Source organism: Alnus glutinosa, chromosome 9 (assembly GCF_958979055.1).
Source record: "Alnus glutinosa chromosome 9, dhAlnGlut1.1, whole genome shotgun sequence".
Classification (NCBI taxonomy): Eukaryota; Viridiplantae; Streptophyta; class Magnoliopsida; order Fagales; family Betulaceae; genus Alnus; species Alnus glutinosa.
Genome location: NC_084894.1, coordinates 15,531,881 through 15,547,883, shown reverse-complemented (window position 1 = coordinate 15,547,883; position 16,003 = coordinate 15,531,881). Strand labels below are relative to the sequence as shown.

General features: G+C 40.7%; 2 protein-coding genes across 4 annotated transcripts; one reads left to right on the top strand and one right to left on the bottom strand.

Annotated features, from left to right (window-relative positions):
• Positions 1-7,577: 7,577 nt before the first annotated feature.
• On the bottom strand, positions 7,578-9,085 carry LOC133877850 (lysM domain receptor-like kinase 3). Its single transcript, XM_062316285.1, has one exon. It carries the CDS (start codon positions 9,083-9,085, stop codon positions 7,781-7,783), a length of 1,305 nt encoding a protein of 434 aa, XP_062172269.1. The 3' UTR covers positions 7,578-7,780.
• Positions 9,086-9,208: 123 nt separating this feature from the next.
• Positions 9,209-14,150, top strand: LOC133877849 (uncharacterized). 3 transcript variants are annotated; one of them, XM_062316283.1, is made up of 4 exons: positions 9,209-9,411; positions 9,814-10,117; positions 12,734-13,717; positions 13,794-14,150. In XM_062316283.1, the coding sequence occupies exons 2-4, from the start codon at positions 9,908-9,910 to the stop codon at positions 13,875-13,877; spliced, it is 1,278 nt and encodes a 425-aa protein (XP_062172267.1). In that variant the 5' UTR covers positions 9,209-9,411; positions 9,814-9,907; the 3' UTR covers positions 13,878-14,150. The 3 variants fall into 3 exon arrangements, with proteins under 3 accessions (XP_062172267.1, XP_062172268.1, XP_062172266.1); XM_062316284.1 differs by lacking the exon at positions 9,209-9,411 and having other exon boundaries at positions 9,434-10,117; XM_062316282.1 differs by lacking the exons at positions 9,209-9,411; positions 9,814-10,117 and adding an exon at positions 12,274-12,647.
• Positions 14,151-16,003: the final 1,853 nt, after the last annotated feature.

Sequence of the window (16,003 nt, the reverse complement as noted above, 5' to 3'; positions counted from 1 at the left end):
TTCCCTGATGAACAACTGATGCACATCTCCCAAATTCATGCACCATGGTTCGCAGATATTGTGAACTATCTTGTCACCGGCCAGATGCCCTCTCATTGGACCAAGCACAACAGATCAAAATTCTTGGCTGAGGTAAAACATTTTTTTTGGGATGATCCTTACCTATTTAAATATTGCCCAGATCAGATTATAAGGACATCGTATTCCTGAGAGTGACCAGCAAAATGTCCTCTCCTTTTGCCATGATCATGCATGTGGAGGCCACTTCAGTTCTAAGAAGACCGCTGCGAAGATTTTTCAAAGTGGATTCTATTGGCCATCCATTTTTCGTGATGCCCATGCTTATTGTTCAGCCTGCGAGCAATGCCAGAAATTGGGGAGTATTGGAAGAAGGAATATGATGCCGTTGAACCCGATCTTGGTTGTGGAGCTTTTTGATGTTTGGGGCATCGACTTCATGGGACCCTTCCCGAACTCTTATGGGTACCTCTACATTCTTGTGGCTGTTGACTATGTTTCCAAGTTGGTGGAGGCTATTGCTTGCAAAACCAATGATCATAGAGTTGTGCTGCAATTTCTGAAGGATAATGTGTTTCCACATTTCGGGACACCACGTGCCATTATCAGTGATGGGGGGAAGCACTTATGCAATAAATTTTTTGAGCAACTCATGAAGAAGTATGGTATTACTCATAAAGTTGCAACTCCCTACCATCCTCAGAAAAGTGGTCAAGTTGAGCTATCTAACAGAGAAATCAAGAGGATACTAGAGAAGACGGTGAGCCCGACAAGAAAGGATTGGTTTCTGCGACTCAATGATGCACTGTGGGCATACCGGACAGCATTCAAGACTCCAATTGGCATGTCTCCGTACCGACTTGTGTATGGGAAAGCTTGTCATCTACCCGTAGAATTGGAGCATCAAGCATATTGGGCAATCAAGCAGCTGAATTTTGATCTCACCAAGGCCGGCTCTCAAAGGAAGCTCCAGCTCAATGAATTAGAGGAGCTGCGAAATGATGCTTACAACTCTGCCAAGCTGTACAAAACTCAGATGAAGAAGGCCCATGACCAAAACATTTTGCGAAGATCTTTTGAAGTTGGTCAGAAAGTCCTCCTTTACAATTCACGTTTGCATCTATTCCCAGGAAAGCTAAAATCTAGATGGACTGGACCATTCTTAGTTCGTAAAGTTTTCACTTATGGAGCCATTGAGATAGAAGATCCAAAGAATGGAGACACTTTCAAGGTAAATGGTCAACGGCTAAAACCGTTTCTGGAGTTGAAGATCCCTGAGATTGAAGAAATGCCCCTGGAGGACCCAATTTATCCTCACTGATCCTCATATGCTGCTGGGTCTGGCTAAAGACGGTAAACTTAGCGCTTGTGGGAGGCAACCTCCCTTTCCTTTTATTTTATTGTCACTTTATTTTTGTTTGTTTGTTTGTTTTGCTTTTGTTGTGTTTTTCAAGACAAGTGTCTGCCATTCAAGTTTGGGGGGAGCGTTCTTCTACGGTACACCCAACTTACATCACCCATTCGGTATTGTATTTCTGGTCACATTGGGGACAACGTGTCATTTTAGTTTGGGGGTGGGGTAGACATTTTTGTTTGTTATTTTTATTATTTTCGTTGGTGTTTTTGTTGTTATTTTCATTGCTTTTGAAAAAAAAAAAAAAAAAAAATTGTGTTATGTTGTTTGAGCATGATTACATCTCAACTATGGTTTGCATATCATTGGTTTGTTTAATATATTGAACACTGCATATCTTTAGAAATCTGAACTTTTTTTACTCATCTGTTGGATTAGAGAGACTTCACTTGTTTGAATTATTTATCACAAGCACATTAACATTGGTTCTGTGAGGTATGAAATTTGAATTGAGGAATGTGTATCTTGAAATTTGTAAGATAATTTGTCGATGAAATCTTGGCTTAAATTCAAAAAAAAAAAAAAAAAAAAAAAAAAAAAGGAAGAAAAAAAAAAGAGAAAAAAAGAAGAAAAGAACGAAAAAATTAATAATATCACCAGTTTGACTTCTCATTGAGTAACTGGGCCTCTTGCCTCACTAAGCATTGAGTGTTCGCGTCAAAAGATGAGAAATTCAATTTGGTTGATCGTATGGTTAGTTTGACTTCGTAGCCTTTTTGACTTGAGTAACTAAGCCTTTAGGATGTTTCTACATCTAGTGCCCTGAAACCATCTAGTTTGGGAGTCATTGGCCCAACACTCGTTACATAGGTCAATTAGAAAGCTTAAGGGAGTCAGACATTGCACAGCCTATTAAAAAAAAAAAAAAAAAAAAAAAACCTCTTTTGATTTAAGCCTTGGTTGTTTCATCTGACAAGATTTCTATGAATTTTGGGGTATACAAACTTTGAGAAAATTGAAACCTCATGAATCTATGTTAATCTCACTTTACACTTATTTGAGCATGAGTGGTCTCAATTTTCCAACTATAAGTTAAATGATTTTTGATGTCCTGATGATGTGAGTATGTTGTTCATCTTGATAAACTTGCTCATGATGTATGAACCATGTTTTTGTATAGAAATCATTGTTATTCAATAACATAGTGCTTTAAAATGTTTGTGGGTATCATTCCTGGCAAACCCTCACGAGACTTCACTCGTCCACTAGGGAGTCCTAGGGGTTTAAAAGGCTTGTTTCATATGCTAAATGCAATCGTTTCTCCCACGAAAGAGGATTTATGTTTCAAGCTTTCATTTTATGTTTTGTTTTGTTTTGCTAAGGGACTAGCAAAATGTAAGTTTGGGGGTATTTGATGAGTGCCAAATATTGCATATGTGGACCCCTTAATATGCATTTACTAAACCTTTAGTTTTGTTATTTTCTAATGTTTTTGGTTAGTTTTGGTATTTTAGTATTTTGCAGGTCATTGAGAGAAAACAATAGCTTTATGGTGAAAGAAAGCACACTTTGAGAAGACCTAGATAATGTGGTTATATTCAACCAAATCAAGGAGAGGACTAAATCGGAATTTCTCTAATTGGAGTCAAAAGCGGATTGGACTAAATTTCAAATTCTGCCTATGTCACAGTATTTTGGCCATAACAATCAGCTCAAATATCCGATTGAAGTGAATCAAGTGGCGTTGGAAAGCTAACTCAATTTTCTACAAATCCTTGTGAAATAGTATTTTCCTAATTCAGACGTCTTCTATGCCAAAAGTGCCTCGCAATAAAATACCGCAAATTTGGACGGATTTGGAGTCCTTTTCCTTCTTGGATTGAGTTTTAAGTCTCCTACTCAAACTAGGAGACTAACCTCCGATTTTTCTAGGAATTCTAGGGCTTCTAGGATTTGTTTTCTCCCTATAAATAGACCTCTAAGCTTCAAGAAAAAGGTGTGTGAGGCTAGAGCAAAATTTTGGTGTCTTCTTGCAACAATTTTTCTTGTAAGTTCTTTTAATTTTAATGGTTTCAATTCAAGTTAGCATGTTACTTTTGGCCATGAGAGGCTAAATTCTCAACTAAGGTTGAGAATGAAGCCTCACTTATGATTAGCAACAATATTCTCATGTGATGTAATATTTTTCAATTTTAATGAGTTTGATTTTCAATTGTTTTACTTTAATTCAATTTTGTGGAATGATTCTTGGATATCTTTTGTGATTCAAGGATACATTTGATGATTTAGGATAGTTCCATAGAATTGATTGTGCTTGGTTTTCTTTGTTTAAAAAAATTGGATATCTTGCTGTGATTTACGGATACACTTGATGATATAATTTAAATTGGATTTCTTTTGTGATTTGGCTAAAGAATAGATACATGGGATGGTTTTGATTAATTATTTGAAGCAAAAGTAAAACATACTTAAGATTTTATTGTGAGAACTTTGGAAAATATTATTGATCATGAGAATATGTTACTATGATTTTGTGAGTGCGGATTCTGATACCTTAGTGCCTTTTTTTTATTTGATTACATTCACTCTAGTTAATTTTGTTTATGCTTTTGATTTTTATTCACAAAAATAATCTCTTAATTTTTGGGACTAGGTTAGGATTAAATTAATTTGGATTTAAATTTTGTTTGCAAAAACGCAATTCCCTGTGGGATCGACCTCGCACTTGCAATCCATTAACTGCAAACGATTCGTGCACTTGCGAGTACAATTAAAATTCACATCATTGTGGAAAGCGCAATATTGATCTGCATATGGTGAATTCGGGTTTACGAATACTGGCCGGGGCTTTCGGTACATTGGGTCTCGCTTTATCTCCAAGAGAACATCCATGATGGGAGCATTGAGGGGGGTCCAATTGTGATCTCGGAGCAACTCCCGGTCTTGCTTTGGTCTGGCCTCCTCTCCTTCCAGAACATGCCTACGCTCTTCTTTCCGAGGATCTTTTTTCTTCTTCTGATGCTCGGAAGTGGACGGGTGAGTCTGCTCGAATCCCAATAGGGCTCGGAGCGTTTCCTCCTGGTTGATGTACTTCTCGGCTTTACTCATGAAGCCGTCCAGATTTTGAGGGGGCTTTCGGGCTATATCAGCCATGAGAGCTCCATCCTTTCGGATTCCCTAAAAAAGGGCACCGTATATAAAGTCATCGGTTGCAGCCTTAGCTTCGAGTCGCACCTAGTTGAACCTCATGAAAAAGTATTTGAGAGACTCCTCGGGTCCCTGATGCAGGGACATCAAGGATCCGGATGGCTTTCTCCTGACCCTCCCGGCCATGAACTGCGTGAGGAACATCCTTCCGAGGTCGTCGAAGTGATGGATGGAGTTCGGTGGAAGTTTCCTAAACCAGTTGCGGGCGTTACCCGAGAGGGTAAGTGGGAAGGCTCGGCATGCTACCATCTCAGGTGTTCGGTGGAGGTCCATGTGAGAGCGGAAATTATCTAGGTGTTCCACGGGATCTTCAAGGCTTGTATAGAACGGAATTTTTGGGATTTTGAACTTCTCGGGAAGACAAATGTTGGCCACATCCTCGGTAAATGGAGAGGTAGTCTTTTGCAAAAGATTTTCGACCAGGGAAGCTTTTCCCTTATCATTCCTTTGGATAGCAACGGTCAGAACATTGCATCTCTGTTCTAACCGGGCGATCATGCCTTGCACCGCCCTTTTGGCCTCGGTTTGAGGAGGGGAACGTGCGCGGGGATTTCTTCCTCTTGGTTGTTTCTTTCTCCGGACCCCTCAACTCGGCTGTCTCCGTGTCTTTCCTCCTCCCGTCGCTCTCCGATGTGGCTATTGCAGACGTCTTGGTTTTCTGGATCTGTGACTGTCCGGTGGAGTTCCGGAACCCAAGCCTGGAGAATGGCATTCATAGTAGCTAAATCCTCGATACTTTTGGCCATCTGCTCTATCCTTTCGTTCAGCCGAGTGATCTAAGGATCGTTTGAGTTTCCTTCCTCTCAGGCATTTCGAGCATCCCGAGACACTCTGTTCGCTTCTGATCTAGTGTTCACCATAGCGGATTTTTGTAGAGAAACGTCACAAGTCGTTCCCACAAACGGCGCCAATCTGTTGAGACAGATTTTGGTAGGTGACGTGTCGATCAGTAATTCGCCCGTATGCTCATTCTTCTGAACCTGCAAGTAAAAGCTGCGTCGCGGGGGGGGGGGGGGGGGGTGCCGACAATCTTGTTCCGATGCTTAAGTAAGTGTATTGTTCTGAGAGTAAATGTGCAGAGTAATGCTAGGGATTAATTAGCGTACCTTATCATAAGATGGGACCTTAGTATCATAAGATGTTCCCCTATATGGGCGGGAATTGACAGTTGAAGAAGACGTGGCTTCGGGTGTACGGATATTTCGAGTTCGGGTTCCATGACCGCTTATCTCGGGCGCACGATCTTATACGGGTGACATTTCATTGGTCAAGCTCTGGGCGCACGATCTAGCTTTGTATCGTGCGTCATGTCCCTTATACCTCGGGTACTCCTGAGATAAATGCGGGCGTGGGTGCCATCGGGTACCCAGGTCGGGTAATCGGACCAGTTGAACAGATTGGGCCCAAATGATCTTGATGGGCTCGGGTGGATTATCTTCTCTTTAATGTTTGGACCCCATTGGGTGGACCCAATGGACCTAGTGTTCAGGTTGGGCCTAGCACCCGAGAAGGCCAATATTTTCCCCAACAGAGACCATAGCTAGAATGTGAGATATGCAAACCTTGTCCACTGCCTACGTGAATTTGGTCAGTCCAAGTATACTCCTCAGCATTCAAGTTGAGATTGGACAGATCATGGGTGAGATGCACGTTGGCGTCTGTGTCTGGATACAATGAAGGGTCAGAAGCAGAGGTGGCTGAGGCTGTGTTGGCGTGCATCGGAGATTAATCAGCCTGGTAGCTTTGCTCATACCTGAACCAGCATGTGGCTGCTGTATGGGCTTGTTTGTGACAAACCTGACATGTCGGGCGCTGGGATGAGCTGGTACTATATGAAGGGAATTGCTGAGGTGGTCATCTGCCACGGCCACAGCCCCTGCCACGAGAAACATTGTTGTTGCGATATCTGGAGTTGTATTCACGATTGTTTTGTGAATAAGATGGACTTTTGCGTTGCGCCATGTTAGCAGTGGAAATATTTAACTTCATGGCAGATTTGCGTTGCTCCTGACGCAACTCATAGGAAAGAATATAACCATAGAGATCATTGAGAGAAATGAAATTTTGCCTTGTAGTCACAAATGTAATAAGAGGATCATACTCCGCACCAAGTCTGGCAAGGATGTGAGAGACCAGTTTGAAAGCTTCAATGTGTTTGCCAACAGCTGCTAATAAATGAGAGAATGAATCCCTACAATTTCTGAAAATAAGCAAAGATTGTTTGAGCCCCTTTTTTTTTTAAGATGGACACTAGTTGATTAAGTTGCATGATTCTGGATTGAGGTTGACTTTTTGGGCATGGACTTTGACTTTGATTTTGCCAGTTGCGCCCATCAAATTGTTGTGGATAGCTTTTTGACTGTATTTTGGCACTACACTCGGTGCGCGTGAGACGTAGTGAACACACACACACATACATACACAAAAAAAAATATATATATATATATATTAAATAACGGAGGAGAAAGGTTTTATTTTTATTCAAAGTGTTCTTCTGTACTACACACACACACACACATATATATATATATATTAAATAACGGAGGAGAAACTACACACACACATATATATATATATATTAAATATCAGAGGAGAAAGGTTTTATTTTTATTCAAAGTGTTCTTATGTATTTATTGTTTATGTTAATAAAACTAGAGCAGCCAATTTTGGAATCCTACTATTACACACACACACACACATATATATATATATATATATATATATATATATATATATATTAAATATCGGAGGAGAAAGGTTTTATTTTTATTCAAAGTGTTCTTCTGTATTTATTGTTTATGTTAATAAAACTAGAGCAGCCAATTTTGGAATCCTACTATTATTAACTAGTCTCTGTTAAATAAAATACTCACACACATCATATTCATCACATATATATATATATATATATATATATATATATATATATATATATATATATATATATATATATATATATATATATATATATATATATATATATATATATATATATATATTAAATAACGGAGGAGAAAGGTTTTATTTTTATTCAAAGTGTTCTTCTGTATTTATTGTTTATGTTAATAAAACTAGAGCAGCCAATTTTGGAATCCTACTATTATTAACTAGTCTCTGTTAAATAAAATACTCACACACATCATATTCATCTGGAAAACAAAACCCTCCCTCTCTCACTCTCTCATCCATCATAAATCATACTCATCTGGGTGCCAAAGAGACCGAAATTTCTGTGGGCATTTTCACACTGTCCGACCAAATCCTAGACTCCAAATACAGCTTAGAAATCTTCCCCGCCACGCGTCCCATGTTGGGCCGCATATCAGCCTCCACGTGTACGCAATCCAGCGCTAGGCGTGTCAGCTTCCCCGCCACCTCCACCGGAAACGAGTCCTTCAACTTCCGATCCACCCATCTTCTGAGCCCGTCTCCTTCAATTGCTACTCTCGCTGCCTCAATCACTGTGCTCCGAACGAACTCCCCCTTGGCCTTATCGTATTTATACTTGAAAGGCTCCTCTCCCGACAACAGCTCCAAGATTACCACCCCAAACGCGTACACGTCGCTCTTTTGCGTTCCCACGCCAGTTGTTTGAAATTCCGGCGACATGTACCCCTTAACACCTTCGAATTGCAATTTTCGACTATCCGACCGCCTCAATTTCGATGACGTCGTTCCGGGGCCCTCGGATACCTCTTCAATTTCGCCCTCGTAGCTCGAACTATCCGGACCAGAATAATCTTCACGGGCTTCGCTTTCGTCGATCTCGCCACAGAGTTGGGCGGTCCCGAACTGGCAAATCTTGGCATTGAAGGAAGGCTCGGTGACTATGATGCTGCTGCTCTTAATGTGGTTGTGCACTAAGCTCATGTTTAGGCCGGTGCTATTGTGAATGTAATCGAGGCCGTGCGCCAAATCCGTGGCGATTTGCATTCTGGACATCCACGTGGAGAGCACCGAGTAGTTGGGGTTCCTGGGGTTCCGCAAACAGGCCGCGAGGTTTGCGCCATCAACGAAGTCGTAGACGAGGAAAATGTGGTCGCCGGAGATGGAGGCCCCGAGGAGCTTGACGAGGCTGAGGTGGTGACTACGGCAGATAACGGCAAGGCGTTGCCTGAGCTGGGGCATCTGGATCTTGCGGCGGAACTTGCGCTGGAAAACGATGGCGTCTTTGCCCCGGAGAGTGCAGCGCCAGGAGCGGGTGGAGGAGGTGGAGGTGTAGGTTCTGGCGAGGAAGTTGTTGGTGGCGGAGCAAAGCTCGGAGTAGTCGTAGATGTGGGGGTTCTCGGGGAGCGAGTGGCGGAGGCTGGAGAGCGAGGTGCCGCTGGAGATAGAGGTTCCGGAGGTGTAGTGTGAAGCGCTTGTGATGTTGGAGGTAGGAGGGTCGGAGGAGGAGGCGGTGAAGGTGGTTGTTGTTGGTGGTCGGGGAGAGCGAGACTTGCGAGGGGTTGGGGTTGGGGCGGCGGCGTCGACTGCCATTTTGGTTTTGCACATAGCCATAGGCATCCAATTCCAGGCTGGTTTAGGGATAGATAGTCAATGGTGGAGGATCTCTTTTTCTTTTGAATTTGGAAGGGATTTTTGGTTTTCTGAGTTGTTGGGGGAATGGGTCCGGCACTCCGGCTGCAGCTCAAGGACTCTTACAACGCGCTCGTGGGCGAAAAGTAGGGCGCGTGGTGGCGGTGGGGTGATAGTGATTTTAGATTAAGTAATGAAAATGAGGAGTGGTCGTCGGCGTCGTCACGTATCGTCATTTATTCCACGTCACAGCCAGAGTTGCAAGGGCGCAGTTTTGGACCATTTTAGCGTCGAATCCTAAGCGTCTGTGTGCAGTTGCGTATCTCTTCTTTCCTTTCTGATTCTTCATTTATTTTTTTTATACAAGTTAAATTGAGTCTTTAGATTTTTGATTTTTTTGCATTTTAATTTAGTTCTTAATTTTTTCAATTTCAACACTTAAAAAAGAGTGTTAAATTTTTAAATAGATTGCTCCATCTAATGACATGACATATTGGATCAATCAATTATGCCATGCCATGTTACTCTCATTTGACATATTAAGTGCTTTTAAATTTGAGTAAATGTCTAATAAATCCCTGAGTCAGAGCACTATTTGAATTCGATCCCTCACTTTTTGAAAGTAAGTATTTGGTGCTTAACTTTTTCGCGAATTTGAAAGTAATCCTTCCGTCATTTTTCCATCCATTTTTCTAACTTCCATCTGGGTGAGTCAGCATTTGTCCACGTAGGCGCTTACAAGTCATAGTAAAAACGATGCCGTTTTGATTTTCGACCTTAAATGTCATCCCCAACACGTGCGGCAAGAGTATGGGCGGCATTTTGAAAATTTTCATGAATACCGAGGAAGGAAAGAGTGAAGACGGTGGAAAACGTAAGGACTTTTCACTTCTATTCATCCAAAAACAAAGTCCGTGCTCATCGTCTCCGTCCGTGGTCCCTGACGTTGTTGTGGAAAATCTCTTCGTATCCGTTTCGTTCGTGGTCATTGCCATTTTCTCCGGCATCCTTGTGTTGAAGGTAACATCTCGACTTTTACGTAATTTTAGATTTTAGGGTTTCCCCAATTTAGGGTTTTGGGTAATTTTGTCCAGATTTTAAGAAATGATGTTGTTATCACCGATGTGGATATAATTTTATATAACTTTTAGTTTGGAATTTGTTATTATTGAGTTGTCGACTTCAATGTAGATATTTGTCTGGACGTTGCAGACTTTTCAACATGTGGGTCAGATGTTGATGTTGTGATGGCTTGTAAAACGGGTGGTGGGAAACATAAATTAGTGCTATGTGTTTGTCAGTAAGGGTAGTTGTGAATAAATTAAGCAGTTCACATGTGGGGCAGTGGGGTCATGTTCGTTGTCCCGAGTATGTGTTTCAGAATAAAGTAAGCAGTGATTATGTGTAATGTGTTTGACATTGTGGTCCCTGAGCTTCTTGTTTTCAAACCATTTCTTTAAGTTCTTACCATTAAACGTGCAGTTAACATGTGGTCCCTTGTGGTCCCTGGGTTTGTCAACTTAAAAGCTTTTCTTACATAGTTTGTCCACTTTATTGTTGCTGCATGTTAGTAACAGTTGGACAAACTTTATTCTGAAACGTTGGCAACGTACTACAAACCTTTCATGCAAACTTTTCATCTAAACTATGCATATTTTTTCAACATCATATTTTATATTCAGCAATTAGAATTCCAACAACAAAAAATTCTTTGACTCTCATTCATTCACAACTCCATCTGCAAATATGTTATTGGATATCACCATTCACCATGGTGGAGTAGTACAACACAATCCTGGCCTTCAATTGTTGGGTGGTTGAAGGATGAAATCAAAAACTACGATATTGATTTCCTTTCGGCATGGGAAATTGAGGATGTTGTTAGGGATCTTGAGTATGTGAATGACCTAAGATACTGGTTCAAGATGGATGACAATGATGTGGAGGAATTGGGGAAGTCATTGACAAATGATGAACAAGTAGTGGATTTTCTCAACATTGTAGAAGTATATGGATTGACGAGTGTTCACATATATGTCGAACATAGGGTTGATGAACCAGATATTGTTGGGGAAGTACTGTTTTTGCCACCGCCAGAGGGTGATGATGAGGGGAATGTTGGCTTGGGAAATGGTGAGGGGGATGCTGGCTTAGGGAATGTCAAGGGGGATGCTGGCTTAGGGAATGCCGAGAGGGATGCTGGTTTGGGGAATATTGAGGGGGATGTTGGTTTGGGGAATGCTGGACATGCGGTTGATGCAGAAAATATTGAGGGGAATGTCGATGGTGATGCTACAACAAAGCCTTCAAAAAAGAAAGAACGGGTTTCACAGAAAAAGGGAAAAAAACCAAAGGGTGGGAGGAAAAAAAAGGGGTGGTGCCACTGGTAGAAAGGGTGCCCGAGTGTTTGCTAGAAGGAAAAAAGGGGGTTGAATGTAGTGTTCCTGATGTGCCAGATTTAGTTGATGAAGAAGAATTGCAGTTGAATGACTTTGAAATAACTGATGATGGAGACAATCTATTCACAAGTGATGTTCCAGTTAACAAGGAATACATGGAAAATTGGTGGGGAAAGTTTGTGGGTGAGGAACCACATGCAAGCACTGGACATGAAGATGGTGAAGAGTACTACGATAGTGAAGAGTTGATGAGTTTGGATGGGTCCGATGATGAGTTGACAGAACGAAGAAGGAGGAGGTATCGAGAGTTTAATGAGAACCATGACATGAGGGTGCCAATTGTGTTGGAGAATGGGCTACTATTTGCTGATACATGTGTATTTAAAAAAGCACTAAAATGGTATGCTGTGCAAAATGGGTTTGATTTCAAATATAAACACAATGATAGGGTGAGGGTGAGTGCAGTTTGTAAAGAGCAAGGTGAAGGTAGTGAATGGAGGATTCACGCATCTTTGGATGCAAAGAAAGAATCAATACAGATAAAAACATTCAGACCAGACCATCAATATGGGAATCAGTATGAGAATACGAGGGCTGACGTGCAGTTTCTTGCCACCAAGTATATGCCTGATTTCAAGGATGATCCCACATGGACCTTATATGCATTGCAACAAAGGGTGAAAAGGGATCACAATATTGATGTTCCTGTAGGCAGATGTTGAAAAGCAAAAAAGGTTGCACTTAAGGCAATCTATGGTAGTCATTTGGAGCAATACCGCCATGCAATGAAGTATTGTGAAGCCATACTGAGGTCAAATCCCAACAGTAGTGTATATGTGAAAATAGAGGGATCCTGCTTCCAAAGGTTGTATATATGCTTAGATGCATGCAAGAAAGGTTTCAAGTATGGCTGTAGGCCAGTTGTATGCTTGGATGCTTGCCACCTTAAAGAGGAAGTAAGGGGCCAGTTGTTGTGTGCCATTGGGAAGGATGGGAATGATGGGAATGATGATATGTTCCCCATTGCATATGCGGTTGCAGAGGGTGAGACAATGGCATCTTGGGAGTGGTTTTTAGGACTTCTTATTGATGATGTTTATGTGGGAAGTGGGGAAGGTCGCGGGTGGACTGTTATGTCTGATCGACAGAAGGTAATGTGGAAATCATGTTTACGCTTAATTTTTTTTTATTGTCTTTTTTCTGATCTTTATTGATATAATTTGTTGCAAATGTGCAGGGGCTTGGTCCCGCCGTAGACCATTTGTTGCCACATGCTGAGCATCGATTTTGTGTGCGTCATCTACATGCAAACTTCAAGTCAAACGGATACAAAGGGAAAGCATTCAAGGATCAGTTGTGGGGAGCTGCAAGAGCATCAAATGCATTGCTATTTCAGCATCACATGAAGGTGATAGCAAGTATGGATGCTGGTGCCTATAAGTATCTTAATGATGTCGACCCTGCATCATGGTCTAGACATGCCTTTTCTACACATTCGAAGAGTGATATGCTTCTGAACAACCTTGCGGAGACATTCAATTCATGGATCAAAGAGTCTTGGGACAAGCCGCTCTTGACGATGCTGGAAATGAACTGGAGACAATTGATGACAAGATTCCAGCAAAAAAGAGACGGAGTCCGAGCCGCTTCTCACAAAATATGTCCCAAAATTCAGAAGAAGTTAGAAAGATCCAAGGACGAAGCAAAGAACTGTATTTGTAGATGGCAGAATGAGTTGGAGTTCGAGGTTGACTACATGTTCGACGCACGTCGAATAGTGAATTTGGCTCAAGGTACATGCTCATGTGGGAGATGGCAACTCAATGGTATCCCTTGTGCACATGCTTGTGCTGCCATTTACATGCACAAACAAAAGCCTGAGCAATTTTTAGATGGCTATTACATGATGGATAAGTACATGCAAGCATATGAACCACAGGTACATGCTATGCCAGGGCCTGAAGAGTGGCCAGATGTTGGTGCCTATGATGAAATTTTGCCTCCAGTTGATAGAGTTCAGCCTGGACGTCCAAGAAAAGCTAGGAGAAGGGCACCCGATGAGCCCACTAACCCATACAAGATAAGCCGTAGTGGGTATGTGGTCACATGCGGCAACTGTGGGGGTAAGGGTCACAACTACAAGGGTTGTCATCTACCCCTAAACCCTAACAGAAAGATATGGAACCCAAAGAAGAGGAAGACTGCTGAAACTTCTTCAAATGTAAGTTTAATATAATTAAGTTCTTCAATTACCGAATTTAGTATTGTTCAAGTTCTTATTCTTTGCTATGTTCTAGGTATCTCAAAATGAAGCTACGCCATCCCAATCTATGCAAACCCGTGTTCGAAGGCGTAAGGGCAAGGCAATGGCTACTCAATGAACATGTTGTTGTTGACTTTTTTTGTAATGATCTAAACATTCGTGTCAGTTGGTAGAATGGTTTGATGAACAATCTGTGTATGGGAGGTTATTTAGGTGAATGTTGCTATGTTGGATAAACAATGGATAGTTTATGTTGGTGGTATCCACAATATTTTGTGATATTTTGTGGATGAAGTTAGGTGAATGTTGCTATTTTGGACAAATGGTCCCTGAGTTTATGTTGGTGGTATGAACAATATTTTGTGATATTCCAGAAGTTGTATTTAGTGAATGTTGCTATTTTGGATAAGTTTATGTTGGTGTTATAAACAAATTTCTAGAGGTTGTATTTAGTAAATGTTGCTTTTTTGGACAAATGGTCCCTGAGTTTATGTTTGTGGTATGAACAATATCCTTGTGTTATTATTCTTGTGTTGGTATTGTGCATGTATTTATGATGATAACAAACAGATATATAATGTACAATGTGGTATTGTGAACATGGTTAGGGTTTTGGGATGCATGTGGTCCTTGAATTTATGTTGGTGGTATGAACAATATTTTGTGTTATTGTTTTTGTGTTGGTATTTTGCATGTATTTATAATGATGACAAACATATATTATACACAATTATTGCACATTCCACATAAGATATTATACATAATTGTTGCACAATCCACATAATGGGAGTACCATACATACAATGGTCCGAAGTCACAAAATGGGAGTGTTAAATTCACTCCATCAACCATCCAAAAATGTCAAAGCCGAATGTACCATTACAAATACTTTCTTCACAAACACACTACCATTACAAAAAGATAAAAACATTACAAGCACCCCATCAACCATACTCCCACAAAAGCAATAAACACAACTGTCAAAAATAGCAACATTTGAGTAAGCTGCCTCTTCCGTGCTCTAAGTTGTATAACCTCTTCCTTCAAACAATTCAATTCATTACGTAATTGAGGCAGCACTTCCTTTCCCCGGGGACATGTCTCTTTGTCAAACTAAACGAAAAAACGGCATTGCCCGGCTTTCTAACCAAAACAACACAACAAAAAACACAATAAGCGTCATAATACACGGCACACCCATAAAAAGGTCCGGTTATACATACATTCATATAGGTGATACTCATTTGGGCATATTATCAAACAGTTGAGGTACAGTTCACTTACCTTCTGTGCATCATACATGGAACACCCAAAGAAGCACCTCCCAGGATTTGCAGTTGTCCAAGAGGTTCTTAATGGAGATCGAAGGCCGCATTTGCACGTCAGTGCATCCACACCCAAATCAGCTTTCACAGACGACATTGAAGTGGACGACCGTGACGATGATTGCAAACCTTAAACAGTCGGATTTGGAGAAATTTCAGCAAGAAACAAGATCTGAAACTAAGATCTGAAAAATTACCGTTACTCAACCTTATTTGCATGGGTTTGATCAAATTTGGCTTCCATTCCACCGGCGACTTCATCTTCTTTCAACTTTTTTTCTTTTCTAAGCATCCTTCCACAAGAGTTGATGACGGTCTTCAATCCTCAGCTTTATGCTTAATACTCTTGCCGCACATGTTGTGGATGACGTTTAAGGTCGAAAATCAAAACGGCATCGTTTTTACTATGACTTGTAAGCGCTTACGTGGACAAATGCTGATTCACCTAGACAGAAGTTAGAAAAATAGATGGAAAAATGACGAAAGGATCATTTTCAAATTCGCGAAAAAGTTAAGCACCAAATACTTACTTTCAAAAAGTGAGGGATCGAATTCAAATGGCGCTCTGACTCAAGGATTTATTAGACATTTACCCTTTAAATTATATATATTTTTTAAATGATTTTTTTTTTTTTTTTAAAAAAAGAAAAACTTAAGACTTAATTTTTTAAATTGAAATTACATAGAACCTATTTTGCCCTTATATTATTTTCAAGCATTTTCTTTCTCCTATTTTTCCTATTTCAATTGGGTGGAAACCACGAATCATGAAGCAGAGGTCACTAGTTCGAATCTCCCCCTTCTCCTCTTGTGTGGACATGTCAAAAAAATAAAAAAGTTCATTCATATCATTTGCAGTACTTCATTTCGCTTTTAAATCATCGTAATTTTTTTTTGAGCTCAAAAGTTAGGAATAGCA

What these genes read in the sequence shown, in the direction of transcription:
- LOC133877850 (XM_062316285.1), bottom strand. Translation starts at nt 9,085, where the DNA reads ATGCCTATGGCTATGTGCAAAACCAAAATGGCAGTCGACGCCGCCGCC.
- LOC133877849 (XM_062316282.1), top strand. Translation starts at nt 12,282, where the DNA reads ATGAAGTATTGTGAAGCCATACTGAGGTCAAATCCCAACAGTAGTGTA. An exon ending in TTATGTCTGATCGACAGAAG is followed by an intron (nt 12,648 to 12,733) that starts GTAATGTGGAAA and finishes GCAAATGTGCAG; the next exon opens with GGGCTTGGTCCCGCCGTAGA. An exon ending in CTGCTGAAACTTCTTCAAAT is followed by an intron (nt 13,718 to 13,793) that starts GTAAGTTTAATA and finishes GCTATGTTCTAG; the next exon opens with GTATCTCAAAATGAAGCTAC.